The sequence below is a fragment of the Ictalurus furcatus genome, chromosome 22 (genome assembly GCF_023375685.1).
Source record: "Ictalurus furcatus strain D&B chromosome 22, Billie_1.0, whole genome shotgun sequence".
NCBI lineage: Eukaryota > Metazoa > Chordata > Actinopteri > Siluriformes > Ictaluridae > Ictalurus > Ictalurus furcatus.
In genome coordinates this window covers 4,690,240-4,710,688 of record NC_071276.1, presented here as the reverse complement: position 1 = coordinate 4,710,688, position 20,449 = coordinate 4,690,240, and the positions used below count along the sequence as shown (strand labels likewise).

Below are 20,449 nucleotides of genomic sequence, written 5' to 3'. Positions count from 1 at the left end.
ATCAATGGCTCCTCCGTGGAGATCGTCAAGAGCATCAAATTCCTTTGTGTTCACCTGACAGAGAACCTCACCTGGTCCCTCAACACCAGCTCCATAGCCAAGAAGGCCCAGCAGCGTCTCTACTTTCTGCGAAGGCTGAACAAAGCCCATCTCCCACCTCCCATTCTCACCACATTCTACAGAGGAACTATTGTAAGCATCCTGAGCAGCTGCATCACTCTCTGGTTTGGAAATTGCACCTCATCGGATCGCAAGACCCTTCAGCGGATAGTGAAGACAGCTGAGAAGATCAGCGGGATCTCGCTCTCCCCCCATCACAGACATTTACACCTCATGCTGCATCCACAAAGCCACCAGCATTGTGGATGACAGCACACACCCCTCACACACACTCTTCACCCTCCTGCCGTCTGGAAAAAGGTACCGAAGCATTCGAGCCCTCACAACCAGACTGTGTAACAGCTTCTTCCCCCAAGCCATCAGACTCCTCAATACTCAGAGACTGGACTGATACACACACTCACACACACACACACACACACACACACACACACACACACACACACACACACACACACACACACTCTAAACTGAACACCATCCCATTCTCATTGAAATATTTGCACATTCCTGCATTGACACTGTTGCATTTTTTGCTGCCACTGTATTATAAAAAATATAGTTTCTAATTTATTGTCACTATATACACTTTTTATACACTTTACCTGGCTGCTACCACAATAACTGCTATGTCCGTGTTTGGTATAAGCTAATCTGCTGAATACTAAGTCATAGCATGTTATGTTAACATTTATACCATTTTTAAATTATATTTTTACTCCTTGGCACCAATCTCTTGCACCACCTGTATATCACACACTTCCAGACTAAAACTGTGTACTGTTCGGCGCTACACTGTCACTTGCTGTGCCTATTGTCCTGTTTTAGTAGTACTGTACTGTCCTGTGTTGTTAGCACACGTCTGCACGTGCACTTTATGTAGGATGTTTGTAGATCTTATTTACTTCTGTGTCGTCTCATGTGGTTAGTGTGTTGCTTTATGTAGCACCATGGTCCTACAGGAACGCTGTTTCGTTTCACTGTGTACTGTACCAACTGTATATGGTTGAAATGACAATAAAATCACTTGAACTTGAACTTGAACTTGTTGTTGTAATAACTCTTCCATTCAAAGAATTCTATGTCTATTACTCTTAGTAGCATGTCCCTTTACAGTCAGTCAGTATAACCTCTCACCTCTACCTGTCTGATTTGGCTCCAGATGCTCAGTGCTCTCCCTTGATCTCTGGGCCTGTCTCAGCCTCACTTTTGGAAGCATTAGAAATTTAATTTAGAGTTATACATCATATATCTCTATATTATGCTAAGATACAGTACAACTCATTTAGAATATTTATAGTGTGTTAATTTTTTTCATCCGTATACTAGTATTAATATACAATTTAGAGGTTCCGCCATAGTGAGTTTACTGATATCGACAACTAAGTTGGGCAAGGTCACTGAATGCGAGCTGAGACGAATGCAGGCGCAGTTCCACTAGACAAAGCTGAGTGTACACTTCTCAATGTAAAACAGACACACAATGGTATAAATAGACAAACCAATTTAGGGGAAACCAGAAACAGCTGAGAATCATAATGACACATGAAGGAAACAACCAATCACAATACATGGGGGTAGACAGGACAGAAACCAAAACAAAACACACGTGGAAAAGAAAATGAAGACATAACAACCTGGAAGCATGTGTTGTCAGGATTCGGAAGTTCAAGTGAGAGGGGACATCCCTGGCAGGCAGTACCTGTCGATAACTGATTAATAAGCTCTATTTGTCCTTCCAGCCTGACGATCCATCCGTCTCTGCACGCATCTCTGCTTGCCTGTCGGACATCTCGGTCTGGATGAGGGAACACCATCTTAAGCTTAACCTGGCAAAATCTGAGCTTCTCGTCATCCCAGCCTATCCCTCAATCAACAACCTCACTGTACAGCTCAGCTCACTCACACTCATGCCAACCAGGACGGCCAGGAACCTTGGGGTGATTCTTGATGACAGCTTGACCTTTACAGACCACATCTCAACAAATGCAAGGTCCTGTAGGTTCATCCTGTACAACATCAAGAAAATCCGACCCTACCTCACCGAACAGGCTACACAGATACTAGTCCAGGCTCTTGTTATCTCTAAACTGGACTACTGCAACTCACTGCTTTCAGGCCTCCCAGCCAGCTCCATCAAACCCCTTTAGATGATTCAGAATGCTGCAGCGTGCCTTGTCTTCAACCAGCCCAAGAGAACCCATGTCACACCCCTCTTCATCTCCCTCCACTGGCTTCCTGTAGCTGCCCGCATCAAATTCAAGGCCTTGATGCTCACCTACAAGACCTTGTCAGGAACAGCACCCTCCTACCTCAACTCTCTCCTGAAGGCCTACGTTCCCTCATGGAATCTGCGATCGATTAGTGACTGACGTTTAGTAGTTCCCACTCAGCGTGGCACAAGGTCCCTTTCCAGAACCTTCACACTAACTGTTCCTCAGTGGTGGAATGAACTTCCAATCTCAATCCGGACCGCAGAATCTCTCACCATCTTCAAAAAACAGCTAAAGACCCACCTCTTCCGTGAACACCTAACCAACTAATAAAAAAAACAAAAAAAACAAAACAAAACAAAAAAACAACAACAACAAAAAAAAAATTATATATTTGCAGTTTCCACCTCTACTCTGTGCACTTTGCTTCTTCTGGAACTCAATTAATGGATCTTGTATGGTAGCACTACTTGTATTGTTCTCTGCTAGATATATCGCTTTGCTTGTATTTTTCTCATTTGTTAGTTGCTTTGGATAAAAGCGTCTGCTAAGTGAATGAATGTAATGTAATGTAATAAAGCGATAGATTTTAAACTTGATATTCAATGAAAACATAACACTCAGAGTGAAATATTGCTGGACTTTATTACAGAAATAAACAGTACTGGCTGTACCATGAAAATGTAGGCTTTTGTACTTATTTGTAATGAAATAAGATGTACTTTTTTTTAATGAAATAAGAAATAATGAAATATGAATGATGAAATAATAATGAAACTTTTTAATAAGTGGTGTAAGGTGTGCTCATGGAGAGGTAGTACCTGGTGGGGGTAGCAGTCATACTCCTGCGGGGGTAGCTAGTCCACCTTTGGTCTCCACATGGCGCTCAGCTCTCACCTGTGGCTCCAAGAAGCTGCAGTATGCGCAGCGGCCACACCACGGGCAACGGCTTTGACTGGCCGGCTAAACCAGGTTGAGGGTAGCTGACGGGTCTCAAACCGTCGGTGAGTTTGGGGCTTGTCACCCATAGCATGTAAAGACTGGATCCGGCGGACTGCACGGAGGAGCCATCAGCTGGTCAACGGGCAGGAAGATGGACCCAGCAAAGCGACGTGGAGCGCTAAGAGCACGGCAAGACACATAGGACACCTTGGTCATCCACTACATCCAGTCTCCATTCCAGCTGTCTAGACTACATCTTGCCACTGGACTAAGTGGGGCCTGGACGAGAGAGTGAGGCTGACGTAGCGCAACTCTCCCTCACTTTAATCCAACTCACGCGCAAGTCATTTATGTCATCATCCTATATGAGCTCCCTGAGAAAACTGCTGAAGATCAGTTGGCAGGACAAGGTACCAAACACAGTGGTGCTCAGTCAGGCTGGCATGACAAGCATCCACACCATGCTGTGCAAGGCACAGCTCCGATGGGCTGGCCATGTTGTCCGCATGCCGGAAGAATGCCTACCCAAGAAGATGTTCTATGGAGAGGTACAGCAAGGCAAGAGATCTCACGGTGGTCAATATAAGAGGTTCAAGGACACCCTTAAGGCCTCGCAGAAGAAATTTGGCATTGACCCTAGCAGTTGGGAGAATGTCGCTGCTGATAGATCTGCTTGGCACAGTCAAATCAATGCCGGTGTGGCAGCCTTTGAGCAGAAAAGGCTGGCAGACGCAGCTGAAAAATGTGGTCTGGGCAAATTCAGGAATAGCAGTTACAGATCTCCCAGTCAGCAACCTGCTCATCCTTGTCCTCACTGCAACAGACTCTTCCGGGCTCGGATTGGATGGATCAGCCATCTCCGGACCCACCACCCAAGTGAATAGATGACATAAATGATGCTCTTCGACACCTATGGACGAACATCAATGAAATAAATATAGAAATACTAATATATTTTAACTATTCATGAACACTCCAAATAACTCCTTTTCGTTGTCGATGTCAGAGTGTAGTCTCGCATGTCAAAACAAACACCACGAGGAGACAATAGCCGGGTTTCCATTGCAGTTTCACGCAAAATACAAGCGATATTTTAAGAATGTCAACAAAACATGAATGCGAATGGTCTGCTTTTCCATTAAATGACGGATTAAATCTGGGTTTTCCTCTTGCGATAGTCATTACAATTAAACATGGTGATGAATCTCCAAGATCTGATGAGTGTTGACATGGTGATTTCAACTGCATCCACCACAATAGCCATGGTAGTGTTTAATAGAAGGCGACGAGGGCATGTAATGCATGCAATCATGGAAAGGCAAGCCCCTTATACCTGGCAGCAGCCACATATCCAAGATTTCTGGGAGATCATAGATGAGCACCTCAGAAGATATGAGTTGGATCACACAGGCAACATGCAGTTACTGGAGCAGAGAGAGATTGTTGATTACTATCCCCTGGCTGCTACCTTGAAGCACCACATTTGCCTGCCATTTTAGGTGCATGATTTTAGAAGTTAATGCCAGGGTTTGGAGGGTTACTTTAAAAATGTATTCCGTTACAGCTACAAATTACTTCATAAAAATGTCATCAGTAACGTAATCCAAGTGTCACAATATGAAAGTAATGTAATCTGATTAGTTTTGGATTACTTCAGGGTCACGTATGTAAATAAAGTCAAGAGAAAAGCAATATCAACCACTGACTGTAATGAGGATTGTAATGCAAAACTGATACCTGTCGTCTCCAGTGAGCGGACACAAAGTGAACGCGGCTGGAGAGTGTGTGAGAAATGGAAACCACAGAGCGGATTTTGATTACAGAATTACAGAATGCTCTCTGCTCAACTCTGCTCATACAGCCTACAATGCTGTTACACCTACCAGAGGGGCTGTTACACCTGTGAGGGCAAATGGGCAGTGGCTCAGGCCACATAGCCACATCTCTTTGCATGTCCCTGTAATATATAATCATGTTAAAGTTCACAAGAGAGAATAAAATGACATACAAATTCATTTAAAATGGTAATTATCACTACCCAGAAATCTCATTCAGTCCCTCCAGGATTTTGCGATTTTATCATTGTAGAAATTAACACAAAATCAAGGAAAGCAATATTTGGAGTAACTTGCAATTTTTCAGAATTACTGATTGTCTGCAGATTTGGGCCAAGGCGCATTAAGCCAAAGCCCTCTTCGATTCACGTGCGTCAAACATGAGTACAGCTAAAAAGTCTCATTTACCAACAAACATCACTGCCCAACAATTTCGTGCAATTCCAATTTCACCAATTCAAGTAGTTTTCTGTAAAAAAGCACAAAAACCTCCACAGGGACATTACAGCTTCCAGTAAAACCAATACAATTCTCATAATAATCATTAAAACAATTACAAATTCCATCAGGGTTTCTATTATTTTTTTTCAGCACAGTTATACTACCAAATTTATTGATATGTATAAGAATATAGCTTCAGAGTTCTTTGCTGAACTGAGCTAAAGGTCAATGATGATATAAAAAAAAAACACTGCTGGAAAAAGGTTTATTGGGCATTCATATATATTCACTGTCACGATCTCCCATTTAGACAGCACTGCAGCCTGCAGCGGGTTCGGAGAGCCGGAGTAACTTGACTTTCTTGCTCCGCTGAGGACGTGGCTCTGCTTTCCTGCTCCACTGAGGACGTGGCTCTGCTTTCCTGCTCTGCTGAGGACGTGGCTCTGCTTTCCTGCTCCTCTGAGGACGTCGCTCTGTTTCCGTGCTCCACTAAGGATGCCGCTCTGCTTTCCTGCTCCGCAGACCACGTCGCTCTGCTTACTTGTTCCACTGAGGACGAAGCTCTGCTTTCCTGCTCTGCAGAGGACGTCACTCTGCTTACCTATTCCGCTGAGGACGTTGCTTTGCTTTCTTGCTCCGCTGAGGATGCCGCTCTGCTTTCTTGCTCCGCAGAACACGTCGCTCTGCTTACTTGTTCCGCTGAGGACGACGCTCTGCTTTCCTGCTCTGCAGAGGACGTCACTCTGCTTACCTGTTCCGCTGAGGATGCCGCTCTGCTTAACTGTTCCACTGAGGACATTTTGCTTTGCTTTCTTGCTCTGCTGAGGACGCTGCTCAGTCTCCTGGTTCAGCTGGAGACATTTTTCCCAGGGGACCAGGACCGCCAATGGAGGAGAGTGTTTCCTGTTGCTCCAGGAGAGGCGCCCTTGGGGGGGGGGGGGGTTATGTCACATTCTCCCCTTTAGACAGCACTGCAGCCTGCAGCGGGACATCCCTCTGCTTTCCTGCTCCACTGAGGATGTCACTCTGCTTACCTGTTCCGCTGGAGGAGAGTGTTGTGGGGGGGGGGGGGGGTGCGCGCTTGGAGAGCCAGAGTGCGCACGCAAGCATGAGCCAGGTGCCAGAGAGCGCACTATCTTCAAATGTTGATGACGGTCACATTGTTTACTGTGGACACATGCGTTTGTTTTGTTTCTCTTCTGTCACTTCCCAGTTTTGTCGTTGGTTGTTATTTGAGGGTGTGTCTACATTGGTTTCAGCCGTCAGCACTCAATGCTCAAGGTTTGTGATATATACCCCTCGCCTCCCAGTACACGGCGTGGAGTATTATGTAGTTAGATTCATTCAAAGATACCTTGATAGATAGCTAGCTAGATAGATAGTTTAGTTTAATGAAGTTTAGTTTTCTTGTCGCCACGCTTTTGTTTCCCGCCTCTTGTTTCCCAGTTCCCGTTTCATGCTTTGTGTTTTGACCTCTTTTACTGTGACCTCATTTTGGATTCCTGGCTAGCCCAGTATATGTCTGTTTGCTGATCGCCCGACCCATTGCTTGTTTTTGACTATGCCTCTGTTTCACGATTTGGATTTGTCTGCCTGCCTCATTTAATAAAACGTCTTTACCTGCACTTGCTTCCGTACTCGGGACGTGACAATCACTGTAACAACATGCAAATTCATCTAATTCATTAAAGATCACCGTATTTCACAAATATAATTTCAGCATACATCCAACAATATACAACAATATAGTCAACCACACACAATGCACACAATTTGAGGCTGTTTTTCTGCCATAGGACCTGGATATTTTGTTAGGATACGTGGCACCATAGCAAATCAAATATCAACAGATATTAAATGAAGCTCGGACCTTAACCTGAGTAAGTAACAAAGCTTCTCATTATGATGTACACCCTAACAATGTTTATATTGTATAGCAGGGCCTAGTATGTCATTTTCCTGATAGAAAGCTAATCAGGGGCAACTATCCCTGAGGAATGTATTGCTGTATAGCCCAGACCACATAAAGCTTTATATATGGAAGGGAGGGGACTCCTGCCTTCCCAGATGGCAGGGAGATTTGTAAGAAGATGCATCAACTATAATTCTTGCATCTGTCAAATATTTTAATGATTTTAATAAATGTCACCTGAATTTCATGGAACTGTTTGTTTATTTTGGGAGCATTTTAGTAGAATATTAGCATATAAACAAATGGCAATTTACTATAATTGTCGGGAAAAATATATAAAGACCTTTGTGTTATTTGTGTGTTATTTTTAACACATCTTTGTGTGGAAATGTTTAACATACAGCATGTGTTAAATGTACTAACACATGTGTTGTCCTTAAGTAGACACGCAGTGTGTTAAAAATGAACACATGATTGAATGAAGTTTGTATCAATATATTGACCCATAAAACCATTACCGTACACTAGAAAAAGCAAAAATGTGCGAAAGCAGTCCAGTTTATGATAGTAAATGCACCGCTATCTTCATTAGCTTTGGCGAAATTGTTTGTAATGCCCACTGTGATTGTAAATTGGTTACACAGTTTTTAAAAAATCTTTTAAACATTTCCTTTTGATCAAAATCTGATGTTTTGGCCTTAAACATACGACTTATTTGAGTCATTTACTTCAAGGTCTATATATAAACACCACTTTAACAGCTCTAGCAATACATTTCTGAACACCTTCTTGTGCATGAATAAAGGAGATATCATGTTGACATGTTTGTTTATAATGTGTTATATTTTACATTTTCCACGGGTAAAAATAACCCTGAAAATGTTACCTATTCATGAAATAAAATTAACCCAGCATTTTGTAAAAATGAAACCATCCTTTATGTTGAAATACAACCCATTTGCTGGGTTAAAATTAACAACCCAACTTGATGGGTTAGTTTAACCCAAAATGTGTTCTGTCCTATATTTACCCAGCCATTTGGCTAAAAAGAACCCAATTTGGGTTGTTATTAACCCAGTGTTTTTAGAGTGTAGTGTTTGCCCTAAGCTTCGGCATTGTTCGTCACTGTTGTGAAATGAAACCACTATTAAAAACATCCCAATACAGCCAGCCTAACTTAGCCTAAAGTAAAATAGCATCGTTCAGGATTGGAAATGCCCCCAAAATGAATAAAAATGCCCCCAAAATTCAATATATGAATATCCCCTGCATGAGTTTTTTAAAATTTATTTATTTAGAACAGGATATAGTTAAGCAATAGTACATGAGCAAGAGTGCTGTTTTCCCGAATATCAGCACGATTGAATATGTAATATTCATTTTATTCAACAGTTCAATAAAGAATAAGTTCATATTGACAGTTTTTAGACACAGTAATGTCCATTTTGACTGTTTTTGCTCTATTTCGCCAATGAAAATAGTTCCAAACAAAGCAGAACAGTTGTGTCTCCCAGCAACACAAAGTCTTGTTTCTTGAATAGTTCAGTGTTTTTGAACGAATCGGGCGAGTCAGTAAGCATATCGACGTTTTCATGCAACCAAATAATCCGATAGTAATCCAATTGATGGCTCAATCGGACTAAAAAGTCTTCATGTGAACACCTTTATTGATCCGATTGTGCTCGATCCAAATGAAATTTCGATGGGATTGGAAGGGGTGGTTTATTCTTTTTCTAATCCGATCAAGAGGAAAAAAATGACCATGTAAACGCTTGAATCGTATTATTTTCTCAATCAGATTCAAAAATACCTCGTGTACATGCACAGTGCAAATGTTCACTTCTTCGGGTAAGAACAACTCTCTCCCACCAAACTTGACTTTGTACCTTCATCCAGAGTTATTGGAGGTGGAATAGACATAAGTGTAACGTGGTGAAGCTATACACTACACTGCTTGTAGTTTTCTTCGTTGGCCGAGTAAAGTGAGTAAGATTTGGGGGGAGAACCGTTTATATATGTCAACAAAGCAAATAAATCCTATTAGGTCATTTGGTGTCACGTCCATGGCTTTCTTTCTCCGCTATTGTATGGTTGGCATGAAAACAGATGCTGAAGCTTTGTTCGGAATACATATAATGCACATATAAACAAATATTTGAATTGGATTGCAACGTTTAGGTTACATATAAACAGATCTGCAATCAGATTGAAATTATTCGGATTGACGAAAATGGGTGCATGTAAACATAGTCAATGACTCATTCATGAAGAGTCACTTGCTTCGTTCATGAATGAATGAGCCGTTTTGGACGTATAGGTTGAATGAATCATTCAATGACTCACTTATTAAGACAGTTCCTTGCCGCCACCTACTGGCGGTTTTATTTTCATATATAAAAGTATCGTTTCAAAGTATCAAAATTTTACAAAAATTTGACTTTTTACAAAGCACTGGCACACCTTCCATGAATAATAAACGTCTCATAGCAGAAAATTTTATATCATTAATTATACACTTTTCCTTGTTTTATAACAACACATTTTTTAATCCATCGGTTGTTATGTTGGGTTGTCCACCATGTAGGTCCTTGTGTGTTTCTCTTGTCACAAATGAGCTCTGCAGTTATCAGTAGATTCACCTAATTTGATATCAATCAAATTCCGTTCAGAAAATAGGCAAATTATTGCGATTCATCCATCAGACTGCGAGAGAGTGAAGCATGATTCATCACTCCAGAGTGCATGTTTCCACTGCTCCAGAGTCCATTGGCGATGTGTTTTACACCACTCCAGTACATAGTGATCTTAGGCTTATGTGCAGCTCCTCGACCATGGAAGCCCATTTCATGAAACTCTAGATGCACAGTTCTTGTACTGCTGTTACTTCCAGAAGCAGTTTGAAACTATGCAGTGAGTAAATCCACTGAGAATGGATGGTTTTATGCACTACGCACTTCAGCACTCAGGGCCCCGCTATTTGAGTCTACTGCTTCCTGGCTGAGCTGTTGTCAGATGTACAGTAACAAGGCAGAAATTTCATGAACTGACTTGTGGTGAGATTGTGTAAGGACAGAGGTGTATTGTATAATGACTGCAAGGAGGAAAGACTTGCTTACAGTAAGTGTTCTTGCTTAAGAGGTTGCTGCTCAATGCACTCCAGAGTTTTGTTTTATCTGATAGGGTATTTGACATACTGGTTGTCGGTGGGCAAAACAGCAGCAAAGGAAGTAGGATTAAAATCCCCTGATTTAAGGAACAGTGCTTATGGCTGGAGGGTCTATATAGTCCATCAGTCACATAATGAATGACATCACACTGTGTGTGAATTCCCTGGGACATAGTGTGGTTGTATGCTAACCGCTAATGTATGCTGTACACAAAACTGTTTTTAATGCTGACGAGAACCTAAGATTACACCATTTGTTTTTAAGAAATAATGCAAGTACCTCTCTGCTTTTGCAACATTCCTTGTTGTCTTTATCTGCTCTCACCATATGAAAGCCCCCAGTGGTAGTGTTAGTAACAGGGTATTGGTATGGAGTGTTCTACTATAACAACTGTGGCTAAATCCTACTTCATGCATTTTACTTTAATGATGAAAGGATACCAGACTCTCGGGGCGCTATAATGCCAAATCAGCTAATTTAGTCTGTCAGCTGCTAATGATTGCCATCAATCTAACATTAGCATAGCCTAACTAGATAGAACATTAACTAAATAGTAACACTAAATGTATCCTTAACATACCTGTAGAAAACTAGCAATTTGAGAAGAACATAAAAGCTTTATATACACTTACCTCATTTCAGTTCATCATCATCTTTTTTTTTATTATTATTACTTCACTCCACAGCTCTGCTCTTCATGTCACTTAGCAGTCATGGATGCAAGCATGCCAGAAATAAGTTCACTGAAATTATCCAGAATAATTCACCTTTGACCTAATTTATTAAAGCTGTATTTTTTTTTAATCAGTTTTTACAATACCTGTACAAATCTGTCTTAGAATTTGTATTTAAAGTTCTGATTCTTGAAAAAAAAAATTAATCAAATGAACAATTAACTAATTTACACATTCAAACTACACATTTAGTTATTGTGGATCTAAAAATATTAAAATTTTACATGTGAAGTACAGCAAACTACATTTTTACAAACTGCTGCTCATGCTATGTCACACAAATTTAAGGACTGGTGCACATACTTCTTAATGAATGTGATCTTGGTTTGACCTATGAGCTTGTTACTCATCACATGAGAGAAAAAAATACTCTCACTTGCACACCTTTTTTTGTGCTTCGTGGGATTCCAGTCCCAATGCACACCTCTGTACTCTATTCCAGAGTCTGCACAATGTTCCAGAACTAGACCTGCTAGTGGTAGACACATGCCTTGGTTTTGTGAGCAACATTTTTCTGTAGATGTGAGCTGCTAAACTGACCCGTGAGGCACACACTGAGCCAAAGGACCAAGATAAAGTGCTGTAGAAAGGCCATGTGTTCTGCATATCAGGATCAAAGAACAAAAGTAAATGCCACATAAAAAATAAATGCTAAAGTAAAATGATTTGAACTAGTTATATATAACTATATAATTATACATCTAGTAATTTATTCCTATAAAGAAGAAGAGTTGAAAAAGTAGTCTTTAGTAGTCAGTTTCTTTATTAAGCTTTCTTATGTATATAACATGATCTTTGTAGGTGGATAAAACATGAGCTAAGCTAGAAAGTTAAGAAATATGGTAAAATATGTTTATTCAAATAGAAGTGTCAGATTAATTCGGGTTAGACTTTTGGCTGTTTGCCCACATTTAGAACAGCAGCATTCATCAGGTTCCATCAGACTACCACAGATTTTTTGCAGAAATAGTTAACAAAGCACCGACGTTATTGCTCTGCAAAATGCTCCTTTTTTTAACACCATGATCTAAATTACTGTCTTACCTACATACAGTAATATTAACATACATTGTGGGTTTGCATTGTCATTGTCATATATATTTTATATATATATACATATATATATATATATATATATATATATATATATATATATATATATATATATATATATATATGAATACTCATGAGTGGTAGACGATCTCATTGACAATAGGCTGAGGGAGAGAAAGGAACTCTGCTTATTATACTCACTTATTAAAGTAAAAACCAGTTGACATGTATTTCCCTCAGGAGTAACACAAAAAATCCTTGGAAATAAAATACGTGACTGTTAAATGAGGTGCTTTTTTTTTACAGCAGAAAAATCAGCCAGCTATCCTAGTCTCCAGACATACAGAACAGGATGTAGGATCTGCTGCTCTAGGCAAAAGGACATATTTTGTCCATTATTGCCTAGGACCAAAACAGAAGTGAAATTAGAGGACGGTGTTGATGTGGAAATAAAAGACCAGCACCTGACTCTTAACTCCATATAAACAGCCCACACAGTACAGCTGTCAAAGACCAGCATGACACACACAGTCTGATTTCCTTGCAGGGTAAGTGCTTTTACTGTGTACCTTTTTTTTTTCTTTTTTTTTGTGAATTAAATAAAAAAATAAGCATTAAAATATTTTAAAGGGATTTTAGTCAGAACGTGTTTCCTTCTTTTAACTTTCACTTCTTTCTTTTTTTTTTTATAATGGTTTTATTACAGTTTACCCACAGTTTCCAGTTAATTAAATATAAAAACATTCAAACAAGCGCTTCATTGTATAACTACAGTAATTGTTTGTAGGCTATTTAATGACTTATTCAATGTGCACTCTCAGATTGTAATTGAAGTGTATTAAGTGCTTTATTAACGTGCGCTTGATTGGTGAGCATGAACGTGTTTAATTAGAATGATCCAAATAGGCTTTTTTCCAGTTAACATTCCTCAGTTCACACTGGATTGAAGTTTATCTTTTTGATTGACAGTGTGACAGAATATGTGTCAGAATATGTGTCAGTTGGTTAAGAATTGTGTCAGATTGATTTGTCAGACAATTTCCTCTGACAATTTCCTCCTGGCACAATTTCACAATTATTTGTATTCATTAAGTCAAAAATGAGCAAGGATGGTTACTTTTTTAATATTATTAAGTCATATGCTAATAATTTATTATTGAATTTTTACTTAGGGATGAATAAGGTTTATCTTAATAGATGACAGACTTTTAAACAGTGGTTACATAATGTATGAACCACTTGGGGGTGTACTCATGAAGGAAAATAATTGACAGCGAGGTGGTGTGATACAGACTGATGCGAAGCTGAGTTGATGTTATCACAAACTTGATTATTTTCCAATAACAGCATGTTTTTTTTGGAGAAAAAAAAATATTAAAGAATGACATCATACCTTTTGTCCATTTATATTTACATTTAATGTTGTGGAATGTTCATGACAAAAAAAATCTTCTTCCTCATTCTTGTTATTGCTTCCATTATAACAGCTATAACCAATTATTCTATCAATTATTCTAGCCTATGTTTTTTTCCTGTCTCTAACATTTAATAAGACAAAAATGAAGCTGGTTGCATTATCAAGAACTTTCCAGAGTTAGAAAACATTCACTGACACTGGGGACTACTTCCTAAAACACTAAATAAAAGCCTCCTTACAGAAAACGTCACCATTTCAACAATTACTCACATTTTTAATCCTTTTATGTGGATTTCTGTCGGGACAGTTTATGCCCCTGTGTAAGTTGGTTCTATAGAAATTATCAAGTATTTCTTATTCTATTTATTATTTATTATTCGGCTTAGATTATGTGGAGCATCTGCATACAATTCCCTCTGTTACTGTACTATAGAAACTATAATGTATTAGAGTGAGCACATTAAAATAAAATCTGTGATTTGAATTTCAGCCAGAACTACAGTTAAAGATGCTGTTATAGAAAATGATCAGGCTTGGGGATTAACGGAATACATGTGTTACGTAATCAGGATACAAAAAACTGGTAGTAAATGTAATTGGTTACAGTTGCATCAAAAAACAAAGTACTCAGATTTCAAATACGTTTTGTAAAAAATGGGAATACTATCAGGATAATTTTTTTTACATTTAAAAGCAAAGAAATTAATCTTTTGACATAACACAATATTAGACAGCTGCTTCTGGTTCTCTCTTGCCAGTCGTGACTCACATAAGCAACCTTCTAATGCATGTGCAAATAATTTTTATAATTTGGTTGAAATTAACAGAACTTGTTCTCTGAAATGCTTTTTTATTTTTTATTTTTTATTTTTTTATGGTGACCATACGTCCTCTTTTTTTTTTGGGCCTTAAAAAAGTGTCCAGCCAGGATATCTAAATTTGAGAAAATATACGGGATTCAGCTTTAGTTTCGTTATGATGTGCTTATGGTCTAATACTGCATCATGTGTGCGCATGGTTGCATCGCTTTAACCCCGCTCTGTAATTCCCACCTTCTCACACACCAATTGGTTGATTATAAAAGGCTTGCAGCAACTATTTGACAAATTCCTGCCTCACAGCCATTAACCTACTCTCAGCCAACGCACGAAGGTGAAGCGCTGTTGTGTATGGAGTCAAATAGTTGCTTGACAATTGCAGCATTTGCCAGCTGTCCAGAGTCGAAACAATGCCCATGGCCATGTAAGATAATTTTTAATTTCATGTTATCACATTGCTTCGTATACATGGCCATTCAAATGTGTAAATGATGGCAGAAGGTTCACTCATGGTATCTGATATCTTACTTTATTCCATGGACATTCAAAAGAATGTAGGAAAAAATGTCAGACGTGAGCAGAGTGAAACCAATTTTGTTTATATACAGTATCTCACAAAAGTGAGTACACCCCTCACATTTTTGTAAATATTTGATTATATCTTTTCATGTGACAACACTGAAGAAATAACACTTTGCTACAATGTAAAGTAGTGAGTGTACAGCTTGTGTAACAGTGTAAATTTGCTGTCCCCTCAAAATAACTCAGCACACAGCCATTAATGTCTAAACGGCTGGCAACAAAAGTGAGTACACCCCTAAGTGAAAATGTCCAATTTGGGCCCAAAGTGTCAATATTTTGTGTGGCCACCATTATTTTCCAGCACTGCCTTAACCCTCTTGGGCATGGAGTTCACCAGAACTTCACAGGTTGCCACTAGAGTCCTCTTCCACTCCTCCATGACGACATCACGGAGCTGGTGGATGTTAGAGACCTTGTGCTCTTCCACCTTCCGTTTGAGGATGCCCCACAGATGCTCAATAGGGTTTAGTCCATCACCTTCAGCCTCAGCTTCTTTAGCAAGGCAGTGGTCGCCTTGGAGGTGTGTTTGGGGTCGTTATCATGCTGGAATACTGTCATGCGGCCCAGTCTCCGAAGGGAGGGGATCATGCTGTGCTTCAGTATGTCACAGTACATGTTGGCATTCATGGTTCCCTCAATGAACTGTAGCTCCCCAGTGCCGGCAGCACTCATGCAGCCCCAGACACTCCCACCACCATGCTTGACTGTAGGCAAGACACACTTGTCTTTGTACTCCTCACCTGGTTGCTGCCACACATGCTTGACACCATCTGAACCAAATAAGTTTATCTTGGTTTCATCAGACCACAGGACATGGCTCCAGTAATCCATGTCCTTAGTCTGCTTGTCTTCAGCAAACTGTCTGCGGGCTTTCTTGTGCATCATCTTTAGAAGAGGCTTCCTTCTGGGATGACAGCCATGCAGACCAATTTGATGCAGTGTGCGGTGTATTGTCTGAGCACTGACAGGCTGACCCCCCACCCCTTCAACCTCTGCAGTAATGCTGGCAGCACTCATACATCTATTTCCCAAAGACAACCTCTGGATATGATGCTGAGCACGTGCACTCAACTTCTTTGGTCGACCATGGCGAGGCCTGTTCTGAGTGGAACCTGTCCTGTTAAACCGCTGTATGGTCTTGGCCACCGTGCTGCAGCTCAGTGTCAGGGTTTTGGCAATCTTCTTATAGCCTAGGCCATCTTTATGTAGAGCAAGAATTCTTTTTTTCAGATCCTCAGAGATTTCTTTGCCAAGATGTGCCATGTTGAACTTCCAATGACCAGTATGAGGGAGTGATGACACCAAATTTAACACACCTGCTCCCCATTCACACCTGATACCTTGTAACACTAACAAGTCACATGACACTGGGGAGGGAAAATGGCTAATTGGGCCTAATTTGGACATTTTCACTTAGGGGTGTACTCACTTTTGTTGCCAGCGGTTTAGACATTAATGGCTGTGTGTTGAGTTATTTTGAGGGGACAGCAAATTTACACTGTTACACAAGCTGTACACTCACTACTTTACATTGTAGCAAAGTGTCATTTCTTCAGTGTTGTCACATGAAAAGATATAATCAAATATTTACAAAAATGTGAGGGGTGTATTCATTTTTGTGAGATACTATTTATATGATTTGAGTAGTGTGTCTTTTTCAGTGTATTAAAGTCTGCATTCATAGTAACACTGTTTTGAATGCTATTAAGACAAACCCCCCCCCCCCCCTCCAAAATGAAATAAAATAAAATAAAATAAAAATAAATAAAAAGGTGTTTTTGGAAAACCAGAATATGGTCACTCTAGCTTTTGTGATGTAATGTTACCTGCATCAAGCACAGTGATCTTTTATTTATTTATTTCATTAAAACAAATCCAAACATGTTTTTAAGCTCTAAAACAAGCTCTAAATAAAAGTATTTTAGATTCATATTGAATTTCTCTTGTCTTTATTTACATATGTGACCGTGAAGTAATCTAAAAGTAATCTGATTACGTTACTTTCATATTGTGATACTTGGATAACGTTACTGTTTAGAATTTTATGAAGTAATTTGTAACTGTAGCAGAATATATTTTTAAAGTAACCCTCCAAAGCCTGAAAATTAATAACATCTTCTAAATAAGCCGTATCTGAATAATCAGCATATGGAGGATAAAATACTGTCCAAAAGTCTTAGGCACATGCAAAGAAATGCTGTTCAGGAAAGATCCCTTCAAAAATAAAGAAATTAAATGTTTCTACATTAAAAAAAACAAAAAAAAAAAACAAACAAACTATAAAGTGCAATAATAAACAGTAATAAATGAAACAAAGTCACTATTTAGTTTGAAGACCCTTTGCTTAAAAAAAAGAAAAAAGAGTAGTCTCTGGTACACTTTCTACAGTTTTACAAGGAAATGAGCTGTAAGTTTTATTGAGCATTTTGCAGAACCAGTCACAGTTCTTCTGGAGACTTGGACTGTCGCACTCGCTTCTTATTTTTTTTCAGTAAAACCCAGCAGACTTCATTGTGTTTTCTGTCTGAAAAGTGTTCTCTTACATAATATTCTTTAGTGACATATTTAATTTTTTGCTGGAAAACTAATGTTTGGGAATATCAATTTTTTTTTTTTTTTTTTTTTACTCACTTAATAATGTAGAAGTCATAAAATAAAAATCTATAACAAGGTTTGTACTAAAAAAAAATAGGGTGCCTAAGACTTTTGGATAGTACTGTATATAAAGTATCTGGGATGTGGCAAATTTAACTCCTTTTGAAGGTTTTGATGTTTATGTTAAAATGTGCTTTATGTTTACTAAAAGTAGATTTTGTTAAATCAGTTAAAGATACTCAATCAGTCAAAAAATAAAAAGTAATGTGTAATGATAAAATAATAATAAGTTGCAGAAGACCAAGCCTTAATTGTACCTAACTCCTGCTGTAATAAGTACATGAAGCTAAAGCAGTATTCTTGTTTCCACAGGGGGAAAGTGGGATGAGCTTTTACAATTTTATCATGGACACGACCGATTTCATGCTTGATTATGTATCTACGGACTATGCAAACTACACAGATGATAACCAAACGTACACGGATATGTCTCACAATGGACACGAATTTTGCTCTGGAGAGATTCTGTGCATGTTGCTGCTGGTTGTGAATGTGATCATCACTGTACTGGGGGTTGTGGGAAATGGTGTGGTGATCTGGATCGCAGGTTTAAAGATGAAGAAAACGGTCAACACCACCTGGTACCTCAGCCTGGCCATTTCTGACTTCATATTCTGTGCCACATTGCCCTTCAACACCTTTTACATAGCCACATCTGACTGGATCTTTGGACTTTTCATGTGCCGGTTCACCTCCTTCGTGATGTTCCTCAACATGTTCAGCAGCATCTTTCTTCTCGTCATCATCAGTGTGGATCGCTGCATGACTGTCATGTTCCCTGTTTGGGCACAGAATCAGCGTACCATAAGGAAGGCTTCATTGATAGTCCTTCTTGCATGGGTTTTATCAGTGTCCTTGAGTATCCCGTCCACTATTTTCCGTGACATTCAGCACCACCTAGGCAGAACCCGGTGCCACAATAATTACTTTAGCCAGGACAGCCACAAATCTATAGCCATCTGCCGGTTTATTTTTGGGTTCCTTATACCTTTCCTGGTCATCGTTGTCTGCTACTCAGTCATTATATTCAAGCTGAGAAGCAACCAGATGGCGAAGTCCACAAAGCCGTTCAAAATCATGACCGCTCTCATCGGGACTTTCTTCATCTGCTGGCTGCCGTACCACACATTTGTGCTGGTTGAACTGAACCAGAGCCTCCCCAATGACATCATAGCCTTTGGGCTCAAGATCGGAACCGCAGTCGCTTCAGCTAACAGCTTCCTCAACCCAATTCTCTATGTCTTCATGGGCAATGATTTCAGGCAGAAGTTTAAGAACTCCATCCTGTCTAAGATCGAGAATGCAATAGGAGAAGAAGGGCGCACCATGAGCCGCTATTTATCCCGTTCCAGTTCTATGGATGCCAGAGCATCGACTCACATCTGATTTGACCTGAAAATATAAAACCGATAGAAAATCACGTCCTGATTCATTTGTACATACGATATATCAATAGGTCATATTCTGGTGGGAAATATACTTTTTGAACAATCTTTTGGTCTCAAAGTGATTCTGTTAAATTCAGTGTTAATTGTATAGCACATTTAACAATATGTATTGCCACAGATCAGCTTTACAGAAATTCAGCTGTAGATTTAGATCCCTAATAAACAATCCAAAGGGGCAATAAAAAATAGATTCCTTTAGATGACATGAACAAACTTTCCCCGAAATGGTAACCCATTCTCCTCTGGGTGACACACCAGTTAAACGGATCATGAAGTGTAGCTGGTTGGATTTGCACATGTATTATGATATGAAGAACTGGAAGTCAGTAGAAGTTGCTTGCTGAGCTGTCAAAAACTGATGCAGTGAAAGTATGTACCTTTAGAATGTGGACAAGAAATATGGACAAAAAAGACCTGCTATCAAAGGAGGAAAAAGAAATCACGGTAGGAACTGCACTTGCTCTTGTTCTAGTATGTATTTTAAAGGAGTAAGTGTGAGGATGTCAGTGTGAGGTGTAAGTGTGAGGATGTAAGTGTGAGGAACCTGTTAATCATGCTAACCGTTAATCAATTTCATTTGTACTCCATCTTTTTTGTTAATTGTCCAATGATCACTGTATTATCTTACTAATATGTTATTGGTTGCGTCAATGGCAAAATGTAATAAAAACATAGATCATAAAAAGTAAATGGATTTTCAGGAAATATTTGAATGATTTGTTCAGTACCTTAGATTGTACAGATTTATTGACTCTTCATTCATTTATACAGCACCATTCTCAAACCCAAGGTTGCTTTACAATTGTCGAAATCTTAGTTATAAACAATAATCGTATGGAAATAGTTCTACAGAAGCCCCTCCAGTGTCTGGAGAATTTCCTGCATATTTGTGATGGTGGGAATGTAAATAAGAGACAGCCAGAATATTGCTTGATTATAACTCCTTGTTCCTCTCAGGGAAAAATGATCATTTTATTAAACCTTAAATACATGATTATATGCATTCAGAGAAACTTAAACGGGTTAATAGGGCTTAGCACAGTCTGCTGTATCAGTGGCAGAGCCTTTGCCTTTTTACTCATGAAAAGCTCGAGCCTATTAGCTAACTATCA

The 20,449-nt window shown here is 39.3% G+C and overlaps 1 protein-coding gene across 1 annotated transcript; it reads left to right on the top strand.

The window, feature by feature from the left end:
* Positions 1-12,880: 12,880 nt before the first annotated feature.
* cmklr1 (chemokine-like receptor 1) lies at positions 12,881-20,027 on the top strand. Its single transcript, XM_053610885.1, has 2 exons — positions 12,881-12,965; positions 18,202-20,027. Exon 2 carries the CDS (start codon positions 18,214-18,216, stop codon positions 19,273-19,275), a length of 1,062 nt encoding a protein of 353 aa, XP_053466860.1. The 5' UTR covers positions 12,881-12,965; positions 18,202-18,213; the 3' UTR covers positions 19,276-20,027.
* Positions 20,028-20,449: the final 422 nt, after the last annotated feature.